This window comes from Zasmidium cellare (assembly GCF_010093935.1).
Source record: "Zasmidium cellare ATCC 36951 unplaced genomic scaffold M409scaffold_23, whole genome shotgun sequence".
In the NCBI taxonomy this organism is placed as follows: Eukaryota; Fungi; Ascomycota; class Dothideomycetes; order Mycosphaerellales; family Mycosphaerellaceae; genus Zasmidium; species Zasmidium cellare.
This window is the reverse complement of record NW_022986967.1, coordinates 313,914-338,666: the sequence shown is the minus strand read 5'-3', so window position 1 is coordinate 338,666 and position 24,753 is coordinate 313,914. Positions and strand designations below refer to the sequence as shown.

General features: G+C 52.9%; 10 protein-coding genes across 10 annotated transcripts; 4 read left to right on the top strand and 6 right to left on the bottom strand.

Moving 5' to 3' along the window:
- Positions 1-331: 331 nt before the first annotated feature.
- On the top strand, positions 332-8,053 carry M409DRAFT_24549 (uncharacterized protein; the record flags this gene model as incomplete). Its single annotated transcript, XM_033807287.1, has 2 exons — positions 332-395; positions 546-8,053. 2 exons carry the CDS (start codon positions 332-334, stop codon positions 8,051-8,053), a joined length of 7,572 nt encoding a protein of 2,523 aa, XP_033666052.1.
- Positions 8,054-8,488: 435 nt separating this feature from the next.
- On the top strand, positions 8,489-10,624 carry M409DRAFT_67435 (GMC oxidoreductase; the record flags this gene model as incomplete). Its single annotated transcript, XM_033817400.1, has 6 exons — positions 8,489-8,684; positions 8,714-8,744; positions 8,804-9,056; positions 9,105-9,470; positions 9,518-10,516; positions 10,574-10,624. 6 exons carry the CDS (start codon positions 8,489-8,491, stop codon positions 10,622-10,624), a joined length of 1,896 nt encoding a protein of 631 aa, XP_033666051.1.
- A 209-nt stretch (positions 10,625-10,833) lies between these two features.
- Positions 10,834-11,145, bottom strand: M409DRAFT_56043 (uncharacterized protein; the record flags this gene model as incomplete). The annotated part of the gene is made up of 1 exon (XM_033813171.1): positions 10,834-11,145. One exon carries the CDS (start codon positions 11,143-11,145, stop codon positions 10,834-10,836), a length of 312 nt encoding a protein of 103 aa, XP_033666050.1.
- A 478-nt stretch (positions 11,146-11,623) lies between these two features.
- M409DRAFT_56042 (uncharacterized protein) lies at positions 11,624-13,510 on the top strand (the record flags this gene model as incomplete). The annotated part of the gene is made up of 4 exons (XM_033813170.1): positions 11,624-11,785; positions 12,016-12,031; positions 12,171-12,297; positions 12,571-13,510. 4 exons carry the CDS (start codon positions 11,624-11,626, stop codon positions 13,508-13,510), a joined length of 1,245 nt encoding a protein of 414 aa, XP_033666049.1.
- A 169-nt stretch (positions 13,511-13,679) lies between these two features.
- Positions 13,680-14,115, bottom strand: M409DRAFT_24547 (uncharacterized protein; the record flags this gene model as incomplete). The annotated part of the gene is made up of 2 exons (XM_033807286.1): positions 13,680-13,716; positions 13,775-14,115. The coding sequence occupies 2 exons, from the start codon at positions 14,113-14,115 to the stop codon at positions 13,680-13,682; spliced, it is 378 nt and encodes a 125-aa protein (XP_033666048.1).
- Positions 14,116-14,667: 552 nt separating this feature from the next.
- Positions 14,668-15,669, bottom strand: M409DRAFT_56040 (uncharacterized protein; the record flags this gene model as incomplete). The annotated part of the gene is made up of 1 exon (XM_033813169.1): positions 14,668-15,669. One exon carries the CDS (start codon positions 15,667-15,669, stop codon positions 14,668-14,670), a length of 1,002 nt encoding a protein of 333 aa, XP_033666047.1.
- Positions 15,670-16,046: 377 nt separating this feature from the next.
- On the bottom strand, positions 16,047-20,185 carry M409DRAFT_67433 (uncharacterized protein; the record flags this gene model as incomplete). The annotated part of the gene is made up of 7 exons (XM_033817399.1): positions 16,047-17,614; positions 17,671-18,020; positions 18,081-18,282; positions 18,331-18,455; positions 18,565-18,681; positions 18,738-19,635; positions 20,020-20,185. 7 exons carry the CDS (start codon positions 20,183-20,185, stop codon positions 16,047-16,049), a joined length of 3,426 nt encoding a protein of 1,141 aa, XP_033666046.1.
- Positions 20,186-20,296: 111 nt separating this feature from the next.
- On the bottom strand, positions 20,297-21,751 carry M409DRAFT_67432 (uncharacterized protein; the record flags this gene model as incomplete). The annotated part of the gene is made up of 2 exons (XM_033817398.1): positions 20,297-20,527; positions 21,104-21,751. 2 exons carry the CDS (start codon positions 21,749-21,751, stop codon positions 20,297-20,299), a joined length of 879 nt encoding a protein of 292 aa, XP_033666045.1.
- Positions 21,752-22,006: 255 nt separating this feature from the next.
- M409DRAFT_24544 (uncharacterized protein) lies at positions 22,007-22,444 on the top strand (the record flags this gene model as incomplete). Its single annotated transcript, XM_033807285.1, has 3 exons — positions 22,007-22,064; positions 22,144-22,353; positions 22,419-22,444. 3 exons carry the CDS (start codon positions 22,007-22,009, stop codon positions 22,442-22,444), a joined length of 294 nt encoding a protein of 97 aa, XP_033666044.1.
- A 504-nt stretch (positions 22,445-22,948) lies between these two features.
- On the bottom strand, positions 22,949-24,730 carry M409DRAFT_67430 (uncharacterized protein; the record flags this gene model as incomplete). The annotated part of the gene is made up of 1 exon (XM_033817397.1): positions 22,949-24,730. One exon carries the CDS (start codon positions 24,728-24,730, stop codon positions 22,949-22,951), a length of 1,782 nt encoding a protein of 593 aa, XP_033666043.1.
- Positions 24,731-24,753: the final 23 nt, after the last annotated feature.

The window sequence follows — 24,753 nt, the reverse complement described above, 5'->3', positions numbered from 1 at the left end:
CAGCGAGGCGTTGGTGGGCATGGTAGACTCCATTGTTATTGTTGAAATGATACCCAGTTAGATGTCCACGCGGACAAGTGATCACACAGACGTCTTTCACATGCTGAAAGGCTTGAATTAGACTCATCAGTTCAGATGTCGTGAGTGCATGCATGTGAGTGAGTGAACGAAGCGGGAGCGACCGCCGCTGCCCCGCCACACCACTGACTCCAAAAGTCTGAGTTCGAAACTCGCCCGCGCCATTCCACTCCACCACGACAGCTGCACACTTGCTCAACTTCACCAACCGACCAATCAATGCGCCGAGATTACACGTACGAGATGAACGACAATGGCTGGATTCGATGAGCTGATCGAGCGACTGCTGAATGAAATCGCCTGCGTAGGCAGTCAAGGTGAGTGAGCAAGTGACTCTTCACACACTCTCGGTCATTGGCGGCCTCACCGGCCAAAGTGTGCGAGTTCGAGTTCCGACATGGCACGAAAGCAATTTGGCAGCGTCGGCGGGGAAAGATGAAACGAGCATATGGTTGATCTTCAAACAGGATTCTCCGCCCATCAATTCGAAAAGACTGTCAGAAATTATTACGACGAGAAGAACGCGGAAGCAACCACCAACGATAATCCGAGCGACGATGACCTCCTCTTTTCCAGCGCACCGCCCGCGAGGAAGACAAGTGTTGATGACGAACTACTTGAGTCTATCCTCACGTGGCTCTGCAAACACCCGGACGTCAACATCAACGATGCCAACGGATCGCAGTCGACCTCTTCGGCTTTGAACGTAAAGCTCGCTGGTAAACGAATCTTCACGACTGAAGACAGGGTGTGGCAAGCGATCACCGGCCATGGCATCGATCACAGGCGTGTGCCGATGAGGGAGTTCGAAATTCTCTCTGTGGTTGCAGCACATGGCTCGACGGGAGTTTTGCAGCCACACGTCACCAAATTGACCGGTCAAGACAAGCGCTCGGTCCCAAAGAGGACCGACATGCTTGTGGACAAAGGTTACATCGTCAAAGAGAATGTAATCGGTGCTGGCGCTAGAACGAGTAATCTGAAGCTGAAGCGTTATGCCAATGTTCAACCACTGGAACCGATGAGGATTCCCGAATTTCTAGCAGGGAGCAGCTCCGAAGCTGCACCGACGGTCATTTACTACAATGCCTGGTTCAACACGACGATAAGATTGCTCAAGGAGAACGACAACATCCTCACCATCGAAGACCTTCGATTACACCTGGGATTGAACCCTAAGAAATACGAGAACAAGATTCTCAGACGCTCCATCAAGCGCTTGTCAGAATCTGGCTGCATTCGCTGTATTTCTGCCAAGTTGCACGATGCCGATGGCAATTCGCTCATTCATCTTGCAAGTGGCAGAGAGAAGAAGGCGTTGAGCATCCAGCTACTTCGCGAGCCTACAGATTTCGATCGAATGAAGTGGGCGCAGGGCAACTCTAAGGCCAAGAAAGATAATGGAGCCCTCGACGATGACTTCGACGACCTGGACGATGCTGCACAAGCCGATAAGGCCGAATCCGTGGAAGAGGAAGACGACTTTGATGATCTCGAATTGCTGAAAGAGCGCATACCACCTCAGTGGACCCCCGACGTACCGCTGATCAACCTCGTTTACAGCCTCGTCGAAGAGGCTGGTCCAGAGGGAATCAGCTCCATGGAAATAGCCAATCGCTTGACCGGTCCGATATGGCGTAGACCCCTGGATCAAGTGATGTTGCTACTGACTGATGTATGGCAACAATCTCAGCCACCGCACCTTCGCCATCTCGCCATTGTCCGTGATACTAGCGTTCATGGAAAATTGGTACACTTTCAGTTCAAAACTTACGGCAATTTCGAAAGAGCCGTCGAGTCTGGAGATGCTTCTTGGGAGGCTGTGCAGGATTCGGAAAAGGCGAAGGGCAAGAAGAAAGCAAACGATCGGCAGCCTGGTTTGGATGAATGGGGCTTCCCCCTGATTCCATCGAAAGAACTTGCCAGCGGCGATGGCAACACTGCAGAATTGCAGCGGCGAAGAAACTTTACCAAAGGTGACCTCACTTCGGACGAAGCCAGTGAAGACGTCGCAGACACAATTGACAGTCCAAAAGAAGTTGAGTCAGAGGGTGTTGCACGAGAGAGATCTCTCCAGCTTGTACCACAAGTCGCCGAACCCGATGGGGGAGCTCAAGCCGCCGATGACACTCAGCATGGACTGCTTGCCTCCGCTTCAGCACAGCCAGAACAGAAAACGAGCGCCAAGCGTCGAGGACCGTACAAACGCCGAACAGATCCTGCTAGGCCTGGGGTACCTTTGGTCAAGACGAGAGAGATCCCGCAGCACGAGTTCGATGAGTGGGAGGCTACTGTGGAAAGAACAGCACAGCTCAAGGTTATGTTTGAAATGAACGCGAGCCAGAGGCGTGGTATAAACCAAGCTGGTCACGACGATGCTACCGACGCAATACATGTGACTGTAGAGGATTTGCCACTGGCACGTGTAGAGCAAGTCAAGGAAGACCTCATGACGCGAGATAAACCTGGCATCTACATCAATCCCCCAGGCGCTCGTGAGAAGAAGCGACAGACCTTTGTCTCCAGGGGTCGTCCACGGACAGCATTGATTGCTGTTGTCAAGACACAAAACCTTCACGAGCTCGAGTGGTTCCAAGACGACAGTACACCACGATTCGCACCTGTGAAGAAACGTCGAAGGACAGCCAAGATTGGTCTGATGCCCGCCGAAGCAAAATCGCCCGAATACGTTGATTCCGATTCCGACGTGGATGAAACGGTGCCAAAGAGGCCACGTGTAGATGCATCAGGACTGGCGACCTCAGCTCTAGACGTATCTAATGATGCGCCAGCATCGACAGTCCGTGCAAGACCTAATGGCGATGCATCAGCGTCAACTTCCTCCACAATGCTACCGGCAATATCTTCTCCAGCCAAAGCCGATCTTCAAGAAGCTACACCCTCTGTGCGGCGTAACAACAACACACCAAAGCGGCGTGAGAAGACTTTGGTGCCAGTTGCGCCTGCGCCTGATTTCGACGATCCCACCACTGCAGTGGACAATCAGAACGAATCCTCGACCGCGGCTGTCCAAGAAAGTCTGCTAGTCCATTCAACGCCATCTCCAGGCAAAGACACAAATGTTGACGGCATATCTGGTGCCTCGGCGGTGACAACTGCCAACATCCCATCTGCCCGGCAGCAGAGTGCCGCTGAAGAATTGAATGCGCTAAAGTCCAAACGAGGTCGGAAATCAAAAGAAGTGAATGCACGAGTAGCCGAGCTCGAGAAACAGATACTGCAAGGTCATTCTGACCCTGTCGAACAATACAATATTTTGAAGTCGAGGCCAGGCCAAAGATCTCGAGAGACACGCACTCTTATGGCGCAGTTGCAGAAACAGATTGAACGCCAGCAGGAGAACCAGAAGACGCCACAGAAAGTCATCGAGACGGCGAGACCACCTTCGAATGGTCGCCATACTCATGATGCCACCGCCATGACACAGTCCACGACAATACCCTCAACTGACAGATCTGCGTCCACCACCAACCCTCAGCCGCCATCTGAGCACCCAGAAGCGTCCCAGCAATCAGGGTCCGGCAACTTCACGGCTGCGAATGGGCAACTGTTTGAGACCTTCAACAAAGAGTACGTACTGGCCCATCCGACCGAGATGTTCCATCACCGAGGAGCCGGACGTTATGCACGGGGGGCCAAACCGGCAACTGCCATTACGTCGCGAGCTACGCCAGGTGATGTTGCGAAAGGGTCAGTGCAGGCTGGGCACCAGGCCGCAACAATCACTGTAGGGGCCACGTCTGAGAAGCCGCAAGCTGATAATTCGAACCCGGAGCAGTCGAGCAGACTTGAACAGACTGCGATTCCAGTGCAGAGTGTGGAAATCAGTCTACACAAGGAAGCCGATGACACTGGCCCGACGCAGAGCACTGATACGCAGCAAATTGGTCTTTCAGAGGAGGAGATTTCAAACAGAGTTGAGCAGACAGCCACTTCCGTGCCAGACTTGGAAGCCCATGTAGAAGAAGAACCTGAGGTTAATGGCCCAATGCAGAGCTCTGATGCGCAACAAACATCATCAACTGCACGGTTCGACGCGACGTACGTTGAGACCCATCCAGAAGAAACATTCTATCACCGAGGAAAGGGTGTGTGGGCCCTTGGCCTGCCGCCGCCGGGTTATTCGGCCAAAGTTGGAGTGCGAGGCCCTGGAGCAGAAGATTGGAGAGCATCTATCGGCATGCCAACGAAAGCGCCCAAGACCCCTGCGCCTCTAAAAGAAAAGCTTGCGACGACTGCGATGCTCAGAAGGTCTGCACGTAATGATCATGGAGCGGCAGATGGTGCAGTCACTGATGAGACTGCGCGGACTAGCCTTATGGTCAAGCTTCCAATTCCACGATCACACCTGACTGCACTTGCTTCAAAGGACAACAAGCGAACGGTCCGCCAAGCTCTCGCGGACAACGGGATCGCTTCAGGATCAGCCGCTCCTTTACCAACTTCTCGACAGAGTACAATCACTAGACCCAACGCCGATACCGAGCACAGCCCCTTCAAAGATAGCAGTCACGCTCGAACACAAGATGGTGGAAATCAGCCCTGGAATCTTGCTCAAGCATCAAGCAATAGTTCGCCGTCTATTTTACGTATCGTGAGACCCTACGATGCATCTGCTCAGCAAAGGATCTCTCCAAGTGTTTTAGACTCATTGAAACCAGGGCCAGCAGGAATCGAGGCCACGCAGTTGACCCCCACGACCTCAGTTCGCCAGGCTGAAGATGGTCCACCTACGTTTCAGACGCAAAATCACGGCGACAATACTCAGCACGAAGAATACGTCCCCATCGTTGAAGATAGCATGGATGTAGACCAGCAGCCAGACGAAGAGGAAAGCTTGAGCATCACGCCAGCTGTGCCAGTACAGTTTACTGCTAATTCACCGAAATCCGCCAAGAAACTCGGAACCACACGCACGCGCGGTAGTGTGGTTTTCCAGCGACAGAAGATCATACTGGATGCACTGCGGGCTTGCAATGGGGTCTTCCCTGGCGACGTGGAGATGTGGTACGTCTTCGCAAACGCGTGGAAGAGAATATACAACCAGGCACCCGACAAGCAAACCGTCGACAACACACTCAAAACCTTGCAACAGAGCAAGAAGCTCAAAAAGCTCCTATTCCAGTTCCAAGGGAAGAGTGGAAGTGTGGTGCAGCGTGCTATTTTGACTGAACCCAACATCGATCCAACTTCGGTCCAGGTCAAAAAGATGCAGAAGCGTATCATCGATTGCTATCCATCGTTTTACCTGCCGTCCGAGGTTGAAGTCGATGCCGAAGTACGTGCCAGAATTGCCAGAGCTCTGGAAAAGAAGCAAGATGCTCATGCAGATGCCAACGACCTCATGCCAACGTCCACTCCAACAAAACGCGACACCTTGAATGTGAGCAAAGAGCCAGCCGTTGTGCGCCAGACTCAACGTTCCACCGATGTTGAGGCGAAACAAGCGAAGCAACAAGGCTTTCCGGACGTGTTTTCCTTTCGCCAACATCTTCTGGACGAGGTCGAGGCGAAGAAGAGTGCATCTTCAGCGCAGTTTCAAATCCAACAACGAGAAAAGGCGGGATGGGCGGACAACGACAATGAGGAGAGAGCGGGCGGCGATCAAACTACTGTCCCGAGACCACCACCAAAATTGCCAATTCCAGCCCTACAGAGGAAGCCGTTAAGTTCATTGCGCCCCAATACTCGGTCCAGGAACAAGCCTCACAGGCCCCGCGATGTTGGCGGTGGCATGACACTAGAAGACGAAGCCCGTTACCGGCTACGAGCAGCTAATCTGATCCATTACCCAACGCAAGAGTTCCACAAGGCAACGGGCACATTCAATACTTGCCCAGTGGTCTCTGTCCACACCATGCCAGAGTTGAGGATGCTGAGAAGCCGACCTGTGATTCTGGGTGAGTGCAAGCAAAACCGCCTTCTTGCGACCAGCAGCAATGTACCTTTCGGTCTGGTCGAAACCCTAAGCCGTGCATGCAGCTCTCCTCAGACTGATAAGGCTCGAGAGTTTTTCCAGGAAGTGGATGCTGTCGAGACATGGGAGAAGCAGCTTGAGGAACACGCAGAGGTCAGCGGAAGCCGAGGGACGGTCTTCATCAATCACACTCTGAACCAACCGCATGCCCTTATAGAGCTTGAACAACTCTTCGGGTCGACCACAATGCCGCCTTTAATGGTGCCAGCACCGACATCACCATCCGCGAGCGGTGAAACGCAGAATCGACAGCCAGCGTCGTTAAGGGCTCAAACTCTCATTACCCCGGAGATGTCCAGGAAGACTGGCAAGGCAAAGCGGCAATACAGCTCCCGGAAGAACAAGAACGTCAATTTTGAGGATGCGGCGCAAGATTCGGAGACAGAGTATGTCCCAGATGATGTTTTCCCAGCAAGACGGACCGCCAGAGTTCGTGCTGACGGCAAAGAGATTGCCAGTCGGGACCGCAAGAGTGGTGCAGAGTTCAAGGAGTCTCAGCGCCTCATCATTTCGGTAGCACTGGTGACGACTCTCTGCGGTGGTCTCCATTCTGATCGGCCGCCTTGGACTGCCGTTGCGCACGCTATGGGCTTCTATCATGACGCCAATTTCTATCGTAGACGTTGGGATTGCTTCAAGAGATATCGTCAAGGCGAGCTCGACGAACTGCGGAGCCGTATCCGGGAAAACTTCCCGACTGCTTACGAACGCAATGAGCTACCGTCCATCAATTTTCAAGACCTTTGCAATACAGATTGGCCTGCACTGGTCAGATGGGTCGAGGAGACGATCTTGCCGCACGTGGAGACCACTGAGCAACAGCAAGCCCCACACCTGTTGCCGTCTAGAGAAGCCGTGGAGGATGAATTCATAGTTCAGGAGCAGAAGCCGATTTTTCGGTTCAGCGCGGACGAGTACTTCACCAATCTGACGGAGACGGGTCGAAAGCACTACGCTCTGAGGTACACACATGGGATTCCTCTGGCAAGCCCAAGCGCCGACGGAGTGGACGATATGGTTGTGTTGAAATCATGGGTCCGCGCAGTCATCATGACCAAGCAATGGAATTACAATCCGGATGTCGCAGCGGCCAAGCTGAGTACCTCGTTCTCGAGTTCAATGCTCGAAAAGGTTACGGCAGAGATGGTGCAAGGTCGCATGTTCACTCAAGAGAAGAAGGGTCGTCAACTGCCCGGCAGGAATTTTGTTATCCACAACGACGTCCTTGCCCAATTCAAACGATGGCCTGCAAAACCAGAAGAATACCAATACCTGCGTGCTGTTTCCAACGCTTGGGCGAACATCGTTCAGCACTTCGAAACCAATGAAGAGCTCAACCTCGTGGCGGAGGCGTCTGATCCTGAGTACATCGTCCTCACCAACATGGCCGCCCAAGGCCAAATCAAGCCAATGGCAATGCTACCACCTCGCAAAGACGATTACGACGCATCCTTCCCGAAGCTGTCACCTTGGGGTTATAGTGGCTACAGCTACGAGACGAAGAAGGTCAACCCAAGCCTACTGAAGGCTCCCATCGTCTATAAGAAGTCGACGATCTACCGAGCACATCATGGTCTGACGGTTGCGGTCCCGATCCCTTTGCAGCTGGCAACGAGAGCAGGTGAAACAGGTGCCCGAATCCCATTCTGGGTCGATATCCATGGCAACCTGATCGAAGACGTTTGGGATATGGTTGTGCGATCCCTCGTGCATCTGCTGGTCTTCAGGTCTGGCTTGACAGCTGCGAGGATGGAAGAGTGCCACGGTCATAAGTTCTGGGACTGGGAGATTGAGCTTGCTCTTGTGTGGTTGGAGAAGACAGGCATCGCGGTCCGCACCGGCGATGGCGTGGAAGAGGACGGTATCTGGAAGGGCGGCTGGAGTGCTGGGCAGTGGTGGTACTGTGCTTTTGCTCCTGATGTGGCTACTTGGCAGGCGCCTTCTGATGCTGAAATTGGCATTCAGACAGCAGCCTAGACGAAGAGTTTCGGATGCATATTGTGTTGTGCTTGCGGTTTGTTGCTTTGGCATCCGGCGTTTAGTTAACAGAGATACCCGAGCCCGGTGAGGCTGCAATGACTTTGTTCGTTTCTAGGCCACTGACTCTTTCAGTGTCTTCTTCAGCCCTTAAGAGACTTTTGGAAAGATCAGCAACAGACAAGGATACAGATCTGCGGGTGCCTCACCTGCAGCTGCGGAGGATTCGTCATTGTCACACACAGGGCTGAGGCTTGCTTCACCTCATTGGCGAATTTTGCAAGGGGTATAAGGTGCAGAGGCAAGTGCGAACGCCCGAGTGGCTGATTTGTGTAACGACAAGTATATTGCTCACTCCGCACTGCAATAACACACCGGTCTTTTCCTCAATCTGCGGCCCCAAACTGCCAGCTCTCACCAAACACCGCTGGCAACATGGCCTTTGCACTGCTGCTTCGACTGGCGTGCGCGTGCGTTTTCTATGTTACAGTCTGCGACGCAAAGCTATGTCGTGGTGCTCATGACTTGAAGGCCGAATACGACTATGTTGTCGTGGGAGGAGGCACGAGCGGTCTGGTAGTTGCGAACAGGCTCACTGAGAATCCCCACGGCAAGTCATCATCTAAAGTTCGTAAGACACCTGCTGACGACTCATCGCAGTCAATGTGCTCGTAATCGAACTGGGTGATGTGTAAGTGCCGACCTGGACATTTTGACAATAGCACAGCCCTTTGACAGGAGGCACAACAGGGACGATGGCTCTCCTGGAACTCTCGTGCCTGGCATCCAGACTCCACAGAAGTACTGGCACACATACACCAGCGTACCTCAAAAGGGGCTCAACAATCGGACGAGTCAGCTTTACACTGGCGAGGTAGTCGGTGGTGGTACAGTCATCAATGGCATGTTCTTCAATCGAGGCTCGGCGCTCGATTACGACGCTTGGGAGGAGTTGGGAAATCCTGGATGGGGATGGGAGGACTTACTACCTTACTTCAAGAAGGTGAGAAGGCCTTCACTACGCTGATCGCTGCCACTGACGAGCCCATAGAGCGAAACATACTCACCAGCGACGCCGCAGATTCAAGCACAGTATCCAGCGTCCCCAGATCTTCGACCACATGGCACGCGGGGGCCTGTAGGATCGAGCTATCCTCCCTTTTCCTTCGATCAGATCAGAAACTGGTTCAGTGGCTGGGCTTCACTAGGGGTATTAGTAAATCCACAACCTAACGCTGGTATGGCTGTTGGGGCGATACACTCCTCGCTATCTCTGGCACAGCCAAATGTATCACGCAGCTCAGCCGCCGATGCATATTTCAGAGGCGAGGCAAGTCAACGAGAGAACTTTGACTCGCTCACGGCACATCGAGTGGTCCAGATCTTATTCGAAGGTAAGACGGCTTCAGGAGTCGAAGTGAGTTCAAAAGTCCTTTTAATCTGCTTATCTGATTGAGTTCATAGTACGCGCCGCGAAATGGTTCACAGACAAGCCACGTCAAAGTCAGCAGGGAAGTCATCGTTGCAGCTGGCGCTGCTCGTAGTCCTCAGCTGCTGCAGCTGTCGGGAATAGGCCCTCGAGAACTCCTGACTGGCCTCGATATCCCTCTGGTGAAAGAGCTCCCAGGAGTTGGCTACAACTTCCAGGACCAACCTTCGTACTACATCGCCTTGAACTTGACGAAATTGAGCGGTCCAATTCCAGCCTGGGTGGATCCGACATCTGATGTCTATCACGAAAAGTATGCTGAACAGCAGCTTGCGCTATACTACGCCGACAGAGAAGGCGCTTACACAATGCCCTATCAAGCCGGGAGTGATGTTGCGTTTCTGCCATTGAAGAACGTCACATCGGACTATGCGAAGGTCATTGACCACGCCAAGACGATCGATATCGATGATATATCACCTAGTGGAACAGACCCAAGCATCATTCGTGGCCACAAGGCTCAAGTGAACATTCTTCTGCGGCATTATGCATCGCGAGACACTGCGGTGCATGAGTCGACGTTCAACGGCTCCCCACTAATGATTATTGTTGCCTTGAAGCCACTTAGCCGGGGCTCTATACTCATTAATTCGACTGATCCGAAAACTGATCCACAGGTCGACTTCGGCACCTTCACGCACCCAACGGATGTTGACGTTCTGGTTGCATCTTTGAAGAAGATTCGGGAGCTGTTGAACTCCCCAGCTATGCAAGAGCTCGGAGCGATCGAGCTGAGCCCTGGTCACAGCGTCCAGAGCGATGCTGAAATTGCGGCAGCACTCATAAACAGCACGCTTAGCTCGTGGCAACACCCAGTCGGCACGCTGGCCATGATGCCCGAAGACCTTGGTGGCGTGCTTGATCCAGAGCTGAGAGTCTATGGTATTGAAGGGCTGCGTGTCGTCGATGCATCGATGATGCCGATCATCCCGGCAAGCCACACGAGCTCGACCGTGTACGCCGTGGCAGAGAAGGTAGGTGAAAGCGAGATTTCTATGGGTGCCATTGGTAGATATGCTGACCTTGACCAGGCTGCTGATCTCATCAAGGCGTCACAATCGGAAAGCGGACAGTACAGATGAAACTCGAGATTGGAAATTTGAATGGGAAGACCATGAGATTGTCCAGAGATTTATACTCTATGTATTCTGACCCGGCGCCGCCAAACTCCATTGCATATTCGTCACAGCCCCTGCAACTCCATCGCTCAAGCCACTTCCCCCTCACAAGTAAAACAAGCATTGCGCCTGACTTCCATACCTAATCATCACATAAGAATCCGTTTAACCATCTAGCAGCATCCGGAAAGTGACGGAAAAGTGAACGAAAACTCCGACTTCGCATCCTCATCGGTCTTGCTTGTCGTAGACTTGGTTGACTTCTGCGAAGGAGTGGTAGGATATCCAGTGTACCAAGGAACAGCAGTGGAGAAATCTTTGAGGTTCTGCTTGGACTCGCGGACGAAATTACTGGCGGCCTGAGAGATGATCGAGCGACGAGAGGCGGTCGATGATGCTGTCGATTTGGTCGAGGTTGTAGAGTTTGAGGAGGTCATGCGAGAGGCCTCTGGGCGCATGGTGGTCGTGGTGGTGTTGGCAGACATTTTGTTGATGGTTGTGTGTGTTTTAGTTTTGTGATTGTGAAGGTGATGGACTGTTGAAATGTTTGAAGCTGCTGAGAGTTCTACAGTGATGGCTCTTGAAGTTGCTCTTGTTGTGTTGGATGAGACGAGACAAGATCAACGTTGCCGGCACCACCTTATATCCTCAAGGCCTCAACACGTTCCATCTTCGATTCACACACCATCCGCGCGTCGATAGGCGTCTCCGAACACATGGCTTGATACCACAACACCTGAGGGCAGGTCTGAGCCTCGTGGGCTAGCCATGTGGCAGAAGAAACGGTGTACCGACAAAAGGTAGGCGCAAAGCCTCCAAGACGTTGAACCAAGCTTTGATCCAATGTCTTCCTTCAGCCCTACCTCTCGTGATCGACGTGGCTGGCGCAAAGGAGATCTGGACAACCAGCCATATCAGCTGAAAGTGCCATTTAGACTTTCACCTACGCTGTACTGCGGTTGAATGGCTTTTGGCTTGTTACGCAATGCGGAAGTAGCGGCTAAATGCACGTGCTTGTCAGCCAATCAGATGGGGTTCAGCTTAGCCACGTTCAGCCATTCTCAGCCAAAATTCCCCGCGCGAACCGTCGAGGCTGCCACGTTCTGCTATGACCCGCTGTTCCAGGTGCGTCGAGTATGTGCCTATCTTTTCTTCACCGCTGACGACAGTGTCTGCCGAGTTCAAGAATAGAACTGTTCTCGATCGCGACATTTACCTGTCCACAATCGTCACGAAAAGCGGCAGACTCTGCAAGATGAGGTGGTTGGGTCGATCCGCTTCTTCACTTTTTATCTTGCCAACGAAGGCGACATCAAGAAGCATCTTCTTATCGATCGGTGTTACCCACGCCATAGGATTTACACGGACGACGTAAGTGAATGAATTTTAGCGCCGGGAGCACCCGTCAAAACCCACAATTTGCACACACTTTGTCATGATGGTAACTCCTTTGAATCACAATTATAAACGTGACGATTTACACCGTCTTCGATGACTTTTTAATCGACAGCCAACAGCACCGAGATGCGAATGTTCAAGACACAGCCCGCAAAACGTGTCTCCGCCGAGCAAGCCAACTGGCAGGATGCCGTTCGTGGCGGTGGCTGCGCCGAAGGCGAAGCTTCAGAAGCTTTGAGGTACAACACCCCCAAAGCTGTTATTATATGACAAACGAAGAGTATGAAGTGCCAATCCAGCACTGGTTTCATCATATCTCGAATTCAGAATGGGCTCCACGGAAAATCGACACCAACTTGAGCGACTTGGAGTACATCCAGAGGTCGTACATTGCCCGATATGTGATCAGACAGGAAAGACTCGAGTCTCGACTCGTAACAACCATCATCACACGTAAAGCCTTCCCAGCAGTAGTCGTCATCAGCATGCAAATCTATCTGACACTCGTGTAGGCTTATCTGTGCTCTGCTCGGCGTCGTATCAAGTGTCTGGTGCTTGCCTTGCATTTTCAAGTCCAAGAAAGGAACGATACAGTACTGCTCGAATTGTGGCGCGCGTCTGGCCTACAAGCCCGAAGGCTATGCCGCGATAACACCATCGTACGCGCACGGTAAGGACCAATTGGTGGCTTCGCGAGGCTATACTCCACATCCAAAGCTCGGCAAGGACATCGAGACTGCAGAGAAGGGCCACAACACCTCTGTTGGGAGTCCTCTTGGACCCTTGACTGGCCTCAAAAAGGAGGACAGTAAACAGACATTCCATGATATCAAGCTCATCCCACCACCAAAACCCAAGGAAGGAAGCGAAGCCGAAGGTTCATGGAAAGTCGAAAGCGCCGAGAGTCGTTTCAAAGATTACAACATAACAGTCGATGGGTGTCCGCCTTGGAGCGATGATATTGCAGACGCAACACCTCGCTACCGCGACAAGGTCCAAGCATGGCAAAATCGCCACGGTCAATCAGATCCCGAAATCAAGATCGAACGAACTGGCCTTGAACATCCTCTCTCCTCAAGAGTGAGACGTATCTCAGCTCACAAAGACACGAAATGGAACTTCGACATCACAGCCAACGGGTGCAGTTTCGATTTCACCCCGCCCTACTTCGCGGAGCCCAGTCGGGTGACAACAGAATGGCCTAGCCGGGATGGGCCGCTGTTCTGGCAAACGCCCGGATGGTACACGACTGAGCTACTCGATGCCTACGGCAGGACTTGTGCTACGTATACTACAACAGCTAATATTCGAGGGGGCCCCTTGACGCTGTCTATCGCAGATGGCGTGTCTTTGGAAGTTGTCGATGAGATGATCGTTGTGGCGGTGTCGATGCAGGTACAAAGAGCGAAGCGACAAGACTGGGTAAATGCGACTTGGAAGGATGATGATTAGACTTCGTAGTGAGGAGGAACTGTTAAAGAGCGTTGTGCTTCGTGCTTTGATACCCTATGATATCCTACTTTTGCACAGGTGTTGAGACCTTCTCCTCTACCTACATGTTTACGTTTCAGTCGATTCCCACAATGTGCCTCGCCCTTCGGCTAGTCGAATTGATGCTAATCTAGCATACGGTGCCAGTCTTTGTATTTGGGTCGAGCCTATCTGAATGTCAGCAATCATGCCCTCCAACAAGATTATCGGGTATGCAGGACGTACACATATCGCCAATTGGTGTAAGAGGTATCACCTCCATAATTACACCCACGAAATTCTTTCGTGAAGCCATCAGTAGCCTCAGTGGCACCAATACTTCTGTCCCCGCCAGAGATGTTGTCGAGGACAAAGTGCAAACATACACCGCCGACTTCTTTGGTGTAGTGATGTTCGCCTTTGGAGAGTTGTCCTTGCTTTTCGTAGTCGTTGGCCACCGCTTGAATTGCAGAAAGCGTGCCGGCGTGGTCGCTCGGCCAGGACTGACCGCCGCTGTAGCAGCCGGCGGCGGCGAGTCTCAGCAGCGTGAAGCTGATGAGAGCAGCGGTTGTGGTCGAGAGGTGCATATTTCGTGATTGAGGAACGGCTGTGTTGGATGTTTGAAAAGACTTTGTGATCTTGGGGTTGCTTTTGAGAGATGTCTTCCCTCGACTGCTGAACTCAATCTTATATATTCAACAACCACGGCATAACTTCGTGCCGTCACTGCCAAACATGATCAAAGCAGCTGACGACTACGTCGGAGATGATGTTGACAAAGTTAGTTTTTTGATGCATCGTGTAACAAGCTGTGACACAAACAAAGAAGCCTTTGCCAAAGAAGCTTCGAGGCTGATGCAATACCGACCGCAGATTGATATTTGGGGTCCAAGCTATTGCCAAGTAGTACGTAAGCTCTCATTCGGAGTCTGACTTGGTGACACTGGGAGGATTGGTGTTACCACTGTCACAAAGGCTGAGAAGGCTGTGCATCGCGCAGTCCTTTGGTCTCGAGTGTCTTCTGCCTGGTACCGGCCTTGGACCAACAAGTTTGGAGGACACAGATGCCACTCCGCTTGCTAATGTATGCAAACGGAGCAAAGAATCATTCAAAGTAAGGGCGGCGAGATAGCGATCCGTCAATGTGCCGCAACGGTCTGCCCAGTCTTTAGAACCTGCTCCAACACGGTACCAAGCTCCTCGAATCCAATCTTTCCGTCCTCATCTCCGAGCCCGTCCTCAACCGATCTTTCATACGTCTTGCGCATCTCTTCGCTTGACACTTTGACGATCCATCCTGTCCCTGTGACCATCGTAAAACTACCGTCCTCTTTCTTCCCAAGCATCCCGTTCGCGTTCAAGATTCTTTCCACCCAGAGCTCATCGATTTCAGCACCGCCGACCTCTTTGATGACGTCAAAGATGTTGCACATCCTATTCTCCGCAAGACCCCTCCTCACGACATTGACGGTCCTCTCACGCCTCGCCTGCTCCTCCTCTCTATCCCTCCTCTCTTGCTCCCTCTTCTTCTCCCTCTCCTTAGCCTTCTTCGCCTCAAGCTCAGCCTCAACAGCTCTCCTTCTCTCCCGCTCAGCAGCTTGAGCAGCCTCCCTCTCAGAAGCGCCTTCAGCATCCTTCGCTCGTTGTGCTTCGCCTTGGGCTCTCTGAAACTCATGATACGCCCTGCGCTGATCTCGGCGTGCGAGGGACTTGGCCTTCTTCGCCCCTACATTTCTCTGGGTGGGCATACCGTCAGCTTCAGCGTTCGCAGGCCCGGCGCCATTTGCGTCGTTGATCTGATCGCGCTGGAATGCTTGGAAGTCCGCATTCCCGGGCCTGTCGTTCGCAGGGAGCGGGTCTTGCTCGACGTCCTCGCCACCGACTTCGGCATTGTCATGCTGCTGGTTGTCGACATGTTGCTCTTCATGATGAGTTTCTGGGGTATCTCGAACAACGGCTGGCACCGCTTGAGCATTTCCAAGTTGGCTTTCTCTCCTCTGCTGAATGTATTCCTGAATTTGTGGCGCAAAGTACAACAGCACGCAAATGACTCCGAGGTGGACCAGATCCTGTACCAAAGGCGTTCCCGGCGTTGCAAATGGTAGCAAGCGGTTGATAAGTCGCATCAAGGATGAAGCCATGATGATCTCGGAGTGAGCATCTATTGAGATGCTACAAGCATTGGTGTATTACGCCAATACTTGCCGCGACTCCACGGGACCGTGACTAGCCAAATCCACGTTCAGATTATAGACTCATCGCGTCTGCAGGGCGGTTCTGATCCTACTGTGCAGTAGACGAAATGTAAAGTTCAAGATTGATGGAATGAAGACGAAGCGACGAAGAAGTGAGGTCAAACAGAGCCCCACTTTTATGTCTTGGCAGACAAGGGATGGCCCAATGCTTTATTCAGTTCGAAGTCTAGATAGCAATCAGGTAGGTCGTTCGCTAGGTCTGAGCGATGTCTAGGATAAAGATAGAGGTAAGTGCATCAGCCCAGAATACATGCCGCCGCCGCTCACTCCTCGGCCTGCTCCTCCCTCCAATTCTCCAGCAACTTGCCCACCTGCTTGAAGCTCACCGGCTTCGTCATGTAGATGTCGACGCCCGAGTCGAAGGCCTCGATCTGGTCAGACCCCTTCGCGTTGCCTGTAAGAGCAACTACCAAGGCAGGCTTCTTGCTCTTCACGCAGCCGTCTGATCCCGGCGTCATCGGTGTGGCAGGGCTGAACGAGTCAGACTGCTCCTGCAGTGAATTCAACGTGGGCACTTGTTCGTTGCTGGCCCGTCTGTTTGACTCTATCTGCCGAATCGTCCGCGTGGCTTCGTGTCCATTCATGACAGGCATCGATAGGTCCATGAAGACAATGTCGGGATCGTAGCGGTTGAACGCATCAACAGCTTCCTGGCCGTCTGCCGCCGTCTTGATTATTTCTGCACCGTAGCCTTTCCGCGTGACGTAAGTTTGCAGCAGATCCAAGTTGAGCTGGTTGTCATCGACGATTAGGACAACTGGTTTGCGTCCTTTCGGAAACGAAGGAACGTTCCAAGGTGAAGTGGAACCTGTGGTCGAGCTGACGGTTTCGGAAGCTCGAGCATTGCCGCCTACGGCCGGCGCGTTCGCTGCTTGTTGCATGAGCTCAAGTGTCTTTTGAGACGCCGAAGATGTAGCCTGCTCATGTTCAGGATGGGCGGCATTTCGCTTGTCGTCACGGTAAGGGGGTCTGTTGTTTCTGGCTTCTTTGGCCTGAGAACTAGGGAGAGGTGGCATGGTGCTCGTCTTCGTCGGCGGTGTTGCGTTGTCGTGCGTAACGGGGAAGGGATAGCCGCGGTCTGGACCAGGACTGACTTCCTTCGGAGGTTTGAGGGCGGGACTCAGCAACGCTGGATTGTGCTTCTGAAGAGAAGGACGTTGCTGTTCTGGTGGGCTAAGTGGAGGCGAACGTGCTCGGCGGTCGATTGGAGATACGTCGTCGTAGTCAATGGAGATGCGTCCGCGCGATCTCGAGGCTAAAGCGCGAGAGGATCCTGAGCTTGGCGTGTTCGGGACTTCAGAGTATTGGCCCATGGTAGGCGCCTTTGCTGCTCTCTCCAGTGCTCTGCATATTGCGCGTGCGAGCTTGAAAGGCCCGAACGGCTTGCAAATAGGCTCCACTTGACTGCTTTGAATATCCTGGGCCAAGATGGCCTGTCGAGATGGGCTGGCGCACAACACAATAATACTTTGCAGAGAAACCGTTTCCAAATAGTCCGGACGTCGTGCCAACAGCGTTGGCAAGTGGATCTCGTCGACGACAAGAATCTTTGCGGGCATGTCGAAGTCCCACGTCTTCAGAGCGGGAAAGTGATACCACTGGGTTAGGTACTGCATGAGGGCATTGTGCACCGACACCGCTCCTTGTGATTGGCCAAAACTATCAAATTCCAAAGCAGGCTCGTATATGGCCACCTGTGGAGGGCTATCGAGACTCAGCAATGCGGAAACGCTCGAGTCTCTGGTGCGCATGGCTTGGCTTGATGATTCCGATAGGCGATCAGGGCTGGAAGTGCGAGGTTTCGACGTAGCGGTAGCAGCTCTTTTCATTGCTGGTAGATGTCGTCAGTAAACATTCTCCTTGGGACCGAGAACCGAAGGAGCTTACGCAAGGTAACGACCACCATCGTCCCAACGTTCACGATAGACTTGATGTCAATTTCCCCCTTTAGCATGGTGACGAGCGACCGCACTATGCTGAGACCAAGGCCGGTTCCAGCAGACTTGGAGTCTTCTTGCGCGAATGGCGTAAAGATCTTCGTACGCAAGTACTCTGGCGACATTCCCTGGCCAGTATCTGTGACGGTAAGCTTGACCATGCTCCGCTGTTCCTGCGGGAACTTGACGGCCTGATCGCCGTCACAAAATTGATTTCCGATCACGCGAAGAGAGACAGTGATGTGTCCGTGCCTGGTATACTTCAGGGAATTTCCGAAGAGATTCATTACAATTCGACGACTACAGGTGCGGACAAATGTCAGCTACAAACCTTGCGTGTGTTGTGCTTGGGTCACTTACATTGCTCCGGGCTGAGTTTGGAATCCCCAGTCTGGTGGACCATTGATGTCAAGTATCAGTTCCACCCCCGGACGAATGGCATTGAGAACTCGCTTCAGTTTAGGCCGCACGCCAGCATCGGCCAGCGTAGGATTGATTTCTCGAGATGCGTCATTAAAGGCTGCATTTGTTTTGTACTTCGCCATATGGGCGATGGCCAGGCCTTGTAATAAATTAGTGGAGAGTTCAGCGCACTGCGTCGACGACTCACCGTCAATGACTTCTTCCGTGATCAGCGCAACATCGCAGTCTTGGTCAGTAGCAAAGATAGGTTCACTGCGGATGTTCGTGGTTGCCGGCAAATTGGTCTGTTTGCTGTCGCGCTCTCGAGACTCACTGCCCGAAGAAGTCTGGCGCTGATGAGTCTTGAGCTTGTTGTAGTCCAGTACCATGGCGAATAGGTCGGGTCAGTATACCTCGTTAACCGCATAATTTGATCCAAGACTTACTAGTGTCCAGGAGAGTTTGAGCGCAGGCATCCATTGTATCGACGCATGATCTTTGGAAAGCGTCGCATTCTGTGTCCTGTAGGAATTCAATCGAGGCAAGTATGCCATGTAGCCTTGCAAATGGTAAGCATAGTGCTTTCAAAGGCAAGTTTCGTGCAACTCTACTTACGGGCTTCGAAGTTCATGCGAGACAGAGCCGATGAAGTCGCTCTTCTGCTTGTCGGCAAAGACGGTAGCCAGGCGCACAATTTCAGCCTTGATAGCTGTGCAGAAAGCCAAAATTGGCAAGTAATCCATTTCGTACGAGAGCGCACGAAAGCGGGAGTTCGAGTAGACGAAGCATGAGGTCCATCGGTTCAGGTTGACATGGAACATGGGCACGAAGATGACTTGCTTCGCCTCTGGAAACTGTCGATGAAGCAGCACAAGGTCGTACATCTTTGCCGACAAACGTCCAGCGATAGGGCGGCCTTCCCAGTCGAACAGTGACGTCCCGCAATTGTCGGGAATGTTGAAAAGCTTGCCCCTTGGATGCTTCTTGGACATTCTTGCCAGCTCTGGAGGAGCGAGAGTGACTTTGAAAGTTGGGTCGGCTCTTCCGATGTTCTTTGGTGCAGCCTTATTGTCTGCGGGTTGGATGGAAGCCGCCGCTAGTACCACCCTTTCCCTCATGGCACCGCTATAGGCTGTTTCATTCGAGTTCGGCTTCGGATATGCAGGGCCATGGGAGTCTGAGCTGCGACTACTTTGACCAGTTCTGGCGTAGTCTGACTCTTGTCGTTTCAGTAAGGGATCTATGCTGCTTGCCTGGGCGTTGGTATCAAAGAGCACGACTCCACCGCCTCCCGGCTGTTTCAAATCCGAGGCCTGGCGAAGCAGGTACGCAGCTCGATCGAAAACACGTTGGTGGTCGGCCTCCGTTGCGCTCTTTTTTTGTTTTGTCTTGGCAGCCTCCTCAGAGCTACTGCTTCGATGGCTCGTTCGCCCTCGGGTTTGGTCATCACGACTGGGAGGCTCTGTGCTCGTGTGACTGGAGCTTGCACGTCTTGCTTCCGCCGTCTGCTGAGCTTCCCGTCTGAGTTTTGCGTCAAGTGCCTCTGCAACATCGTGAAATCGATCTTCGTCTCTCGTGGTGACTGTGTCGGTGTCTGAGGCGTGCCTGGACAATGTAGGTGTTACGGGTTCGTTCACCTGTAAGAGCAAAGACGATTTGTCGGAGGCAGGCGCTCTCTGGGTGGAATTGGACCTTGGACGCGCGTTTAAATGTCGACTTCTGAAGCTCTGACCGGGACTCAGGAAATCTGCCAAAGTCATGTTGAAAAAGATCGCATGGTGTCTTTCCTTTGCCTCTCGGACTGTCTTCATGTGGCTCACGATATTCTGTGCAAGCGTATACAACACTACGACTTGTTATTGCGAATTGACGGGAGGTTGTCTTACGACTGGCGTACCTTTCAAGCGAGCAATGTTCGTGGACTCTCGAGGTCTATCGTCGAGGAGGAATAAGGCACCGATATTGATGTCGTTTTCGGTTCGCAAAGGCACACCGCAATAGTAGCGGAAGTGCGGATCTTCACACACGAAGCGACTATCCCTCCATTGAGGATCTTCGACCATGTCCAGAATCTCCAGATGTGCGGGGATTTCCTGTCCGTCAACGAACTCTGGGTCTTGCGCTAGAGTATATTCCACAAGTCCGCCTTTCTTCGGCACGCTGATGCTGCCGTACTAGAGTCCATCACCAGTCGTTTCTGACAGATCGGTATTCTGGAGATCCAAGGTCTTGGTGGCTTCAGCAACGAAGTAGGAGCTGTCCTTGTCGACAAGTCCAATCATAGCCCGCTGTACATCCATTCGACATGCTGCAAGTTGCGCGTGTGCTTGAAGAACAGTGTCGGGATACGGGAGGAAGACAGACTCATCTCGGGCTTCTGTTTGGGGGCGATAATAGAGACCCAACTCGCGGGCTCGTTCCTCGCCGACATCCTCGGGTTCGATGTAGGTTCCATTGTTTGAAAGGATGGGCATGATGATGATCGAAATGTATAGATCTGTTGCTAGGGTATCGGGAGGAGAGCGTCCAGGTCCAGAACGTGGGTAAGATTCGAAGGTGAAACGCAGTCAGTCTGCAGGTTTTCGCGTGAAACAACGAGCAATGAAGTCGCTACTCTGAGCTCAGCATGCGCCCGCAATCCTGGGAGGTATTGAAGGCTGAAGAAATGATAGGCCGGTGGTGCAAGTTGGATGCGGTACCAGCGTGGTGGTGTTGGTGAGGTCACGGTAGATGCGGAGTGCAACATGACTGGAAGTTCCAAATGCTGCAGGAGGGACGCGGCATAACATTGAAATCGGAGCAGAAGCGACAATATTGAGATGGGGTGATCGCGGTCTTGGCTCAGACATTGGAAGCGACATGGCAACGACACGGCTGGAAGACCCTATTCGACAGGTCACCGGCCCGGTCGACATGGTCTTCAGGTCCGAACTTCCACGCAAAAGGCAGCGATGAGTGCATTTCCCGTCTCATCGCATCACGGGCGGTCTTGCCTCCTTGTTCCATTTGACGCGGCTGCAAAGCCACTCGACCGCCTCCTTGACTCCCGTGCCGGTGAGAGCACTCAACGGCAGCACACGGCTGTCCCTCACGTTCTGACCCTTTTCTCCCTCGAAAACCCGTCTCACCAAGCCCTCTTTGATCCTGACGACCTCGACACAGTCTTCTCTGTCTTGCTTGTTGGCCAGCATCAGGACGGGGACTCCCTCAGTATCCTCATTCTGCAGCACGTCTTCCAGCACCAACTTGCACTCGTCCAGTCTCCCATCATCATCCTCGTTGGCCGAGCGTTTACTCAGTCGTTCAATGTCTGCGTCTCCAATGTCTGTGCTGTCTATTACAAACACAATGGCGTGGCAGGAGCTGTAGTACGACTGCCAGAGGCCTCGCAGGGAGTGTTGGCCGCCGACGTCCCAAATTCGCAGGTATAGCTCGGGGAGGTCGACGAGGCTGACATTCTGGCCTACCGTTGGGACGGTCTTGAGGTTCGCGGTGTGTTCGGAGTTGTAGAGTGACTTGATCTGCTCTAGCAGTGTCGTCTTGCCTGCATTGTCGAGGCCTAGAAGTAGAATAGAGTACTCCTCCTTGCTGGTGGCATGGAGATACAGCGACTTGAAGAGATGGTACATCGTGACTTGCTCTTACTTGACACGCTGTCCAGCATGTCGTTGTTGTGTGATCACCGCATTGTCGTTGCAATGAGACACGTTTCGCTCATCACATGCCGCGTAACATTCATGTCGAACTTTGCTGGCCTGAGGCACAAACACTCGTCACGTGGCACGTCCCCACACTGCCAAGCCCGGGTCTGATCGCACCTGCGCATTTTCCGAAACCTCGCTGTCGCTGCTACACCATTGCATCTATCGACCAACACCGCAACCATGGCGCCAGCAGCAACCGGTGGCAAGAAGCAAAAGAAGAAGTGGTCCAAGGGCAAGGGTACGATTCCCCGACACCAATTTCCCACCTACCTCGACAACGGAGCCAGCGCAGTACTAACATACTTGCTTTTCAATAGTCAAGGACAAGGCCCAGCACGCCGTCGTCCTCGACAAGAACACCAACGAGAAGCTCCAGAAGGATGTTCAGTCGTACCGCCTCATCACCGTTGCCGTCCTTGTCGACCGTCTGAAGATCAACGGCTCGCTCGCCCGCAAGGCCCTTTCCGACCTAGAGGAGAAGGGTGTCATCAAGCCCGTCATTGAGCACAGCGCATGCAAAGTGTGGAGTAAGTGACAATCGTTCGGGAAGGACAAACGGTTTGATGGGCAGAGTACTGACAATACCTCGCAGCACGAGCGGTCGGTGGCGGCGACTAAACGGTCCAAATTTCTGTCTGTGTCTGCATGGTATCTATGGCGTCTAAACGGATGATGGATTGAAAGGCGGCGATGAGGGAATCAAGCAACCACGGCAAGAGCGATGGTATGATACACACTGGGCAATACTTCTTGATCTCGCATGAAAGGGTAGAGAGGATGGAGATATGCTTCTCGTTCTAGCTTTGATTCCCCGCCTAGACAGCAGCAATGAACGAAGCGAAGACCATTGAAATCGTCACGAACAGAACATGACTTTCATTTCAGCTGGGCAAACTGCACCATGCTAGTGAGTGTGATTCGATCCCGCATGGCCGGAGCCGTCTCCACCACATACGTGCTTCTTGTACGCTCTCCAGCTAGCAGCGCAAGATCGACGGAACTGGTGAGAGTACGATACAGCACGAACTTTCAGAGTTGTGATTTCAGAATACTACATCTCTGAGCCGAAAGTCGCATATCTCATCGCCACATAACCCATCAAGTCGTCGAATGCATCCGCTCTCACATTTTATCGAAGACCGCCGTACCCGTGAACGTCTTCTTCGGGTTCCCATGGTACCTTGGCCCTTCTCCCTCAGTATCATCGTCGTCATCGAGCACCTCGCTCCCAGTCCACAGGGTACTCTGAGCCTCAGCACCATGCATGAAGTCGAAGCTACTCGTGCTTGAGCTGGCTCCAGGACTGCCCTTCCCATCCTTCTCGGTCAATACGAGCGGAGTCTGGTTGAACGTCTCAGGCACGCCGACACTGCTCGCCACCTCTCCCACCCAAAGCTGTCCGCCGTCACGGGCTTTGGTACGTGCGATCTCGCGTTCTTCCAAAGCGAATCGCACAGGCCCGAGACTCGCGCTGAGATTCCTGCGATGCCACTCGCCAAGGAACATACCATCAGGATCTGCTTCATTGCGGACTTTAAGCCATTGCTCCAGGCCGTCGCCAAGCTTCTCTTTCAAATAATCGCTAGACACATACGCAAAGTTCTTCGCGTAGTGCGGCTTTGCGCCCATGTCTTGCATCAACCACTCGAACGCCTCGTAATACCGTGCTCGGCAAGGCGGGTCCTGAAGGTAGGCTCTGTAGAGTGTGGCGTTGAGGTACAGTGTAGGGCCATCGGAATAGGTGTTGTCCAAGTACGGGCGACAAACGGTGTCAGAAGTGTCACTCACACGGACTTCGATCGGGCAGTGAACGTAAAGCCCTTTGGAGCTGAACGGAATGCCGCCTCCACCAGCTTCACCGTTGATCCAGGCTGAAAGCCGATTAATGGCTTCAGGGCCCTTGGTGAGTGGCAGCGCCCACTCGTTGACGAATTGTGAGTATAGGCAGTTCATCAGCAGTCCTGTCCGTAGCTCTTCAACCGCAGACGTCTTGTTGCCGACAGAGAAGCCGTACTGCATACCGAAGACAAACCACTCAACAGTGGGCAGTATCCAGGGTACGTAATTCGACAGCCAGAGCAAGTTGTGGTATGTGTGAAAGCCCACTGACCCACCGTACCATGTCTCCTTCGGGGGCCGCAGAGGTTTGCTTGTCTTGTCCGCTGACCAAACGATCGCCCGCTTCATGTATGGCATCCACCACACTCGCGTGTATTCTTTCTGTGTCCAGAGAGTCGTATCCCAGGTGTCCAGAACATGTCTCAGCGACACGAGTTCTTGCTCCCACTCAATCTTGCCCGCTTCAATCATCTCAAACTCCACTTCCACAATGATACCCAATGCGCCCAGGCTGATCAACGCGGCTCTGAACAAATCCTCATTTTGCTCTTTCGAGCATCGAACTGCCTGTCCGTTCGCCAGGACTAGGCGCAGAGATCGCACGCTCTCGCTCAGCAAGCCATGTCTCAAGCTCGACCCGTGCGTCGCTGTTGCGATAGCTCCTGCGATGCTCTGCTCATCGATACTGCCCAAATTGCGCATGGTGAGACCATGACGATTCGCCTCTTCGTTGAGCTTTTGCAGCCTGATTCCTCCCTCAACAGTCACCGTCTTCTTCGATTGGTCCACCCTCACCACTCTTCCAAAGTCATCCAAATTGATCATCCATGACGAAGAGCATGTCAAGTCGCTCGGTGAATGCCCGCATCCTACTACAACCACTCGTTTTCGACATTTCCGCGCGAGGTTGACGATCTTCTGGATTTCAGGAAGTGTTCGAGGCTTGAGGTAGAGCTCCGGTCGGGATTGAAAGGTGCGAGCCCAGGTGTGGTGAACGTGCTTGTCAGTCGCACGGAAGGGCACATCTGGGTCGGTGCTCGAGAGCTCTTGTTGAAGGCGATCCATTATGGTTACGAGTTGTTGGAGGG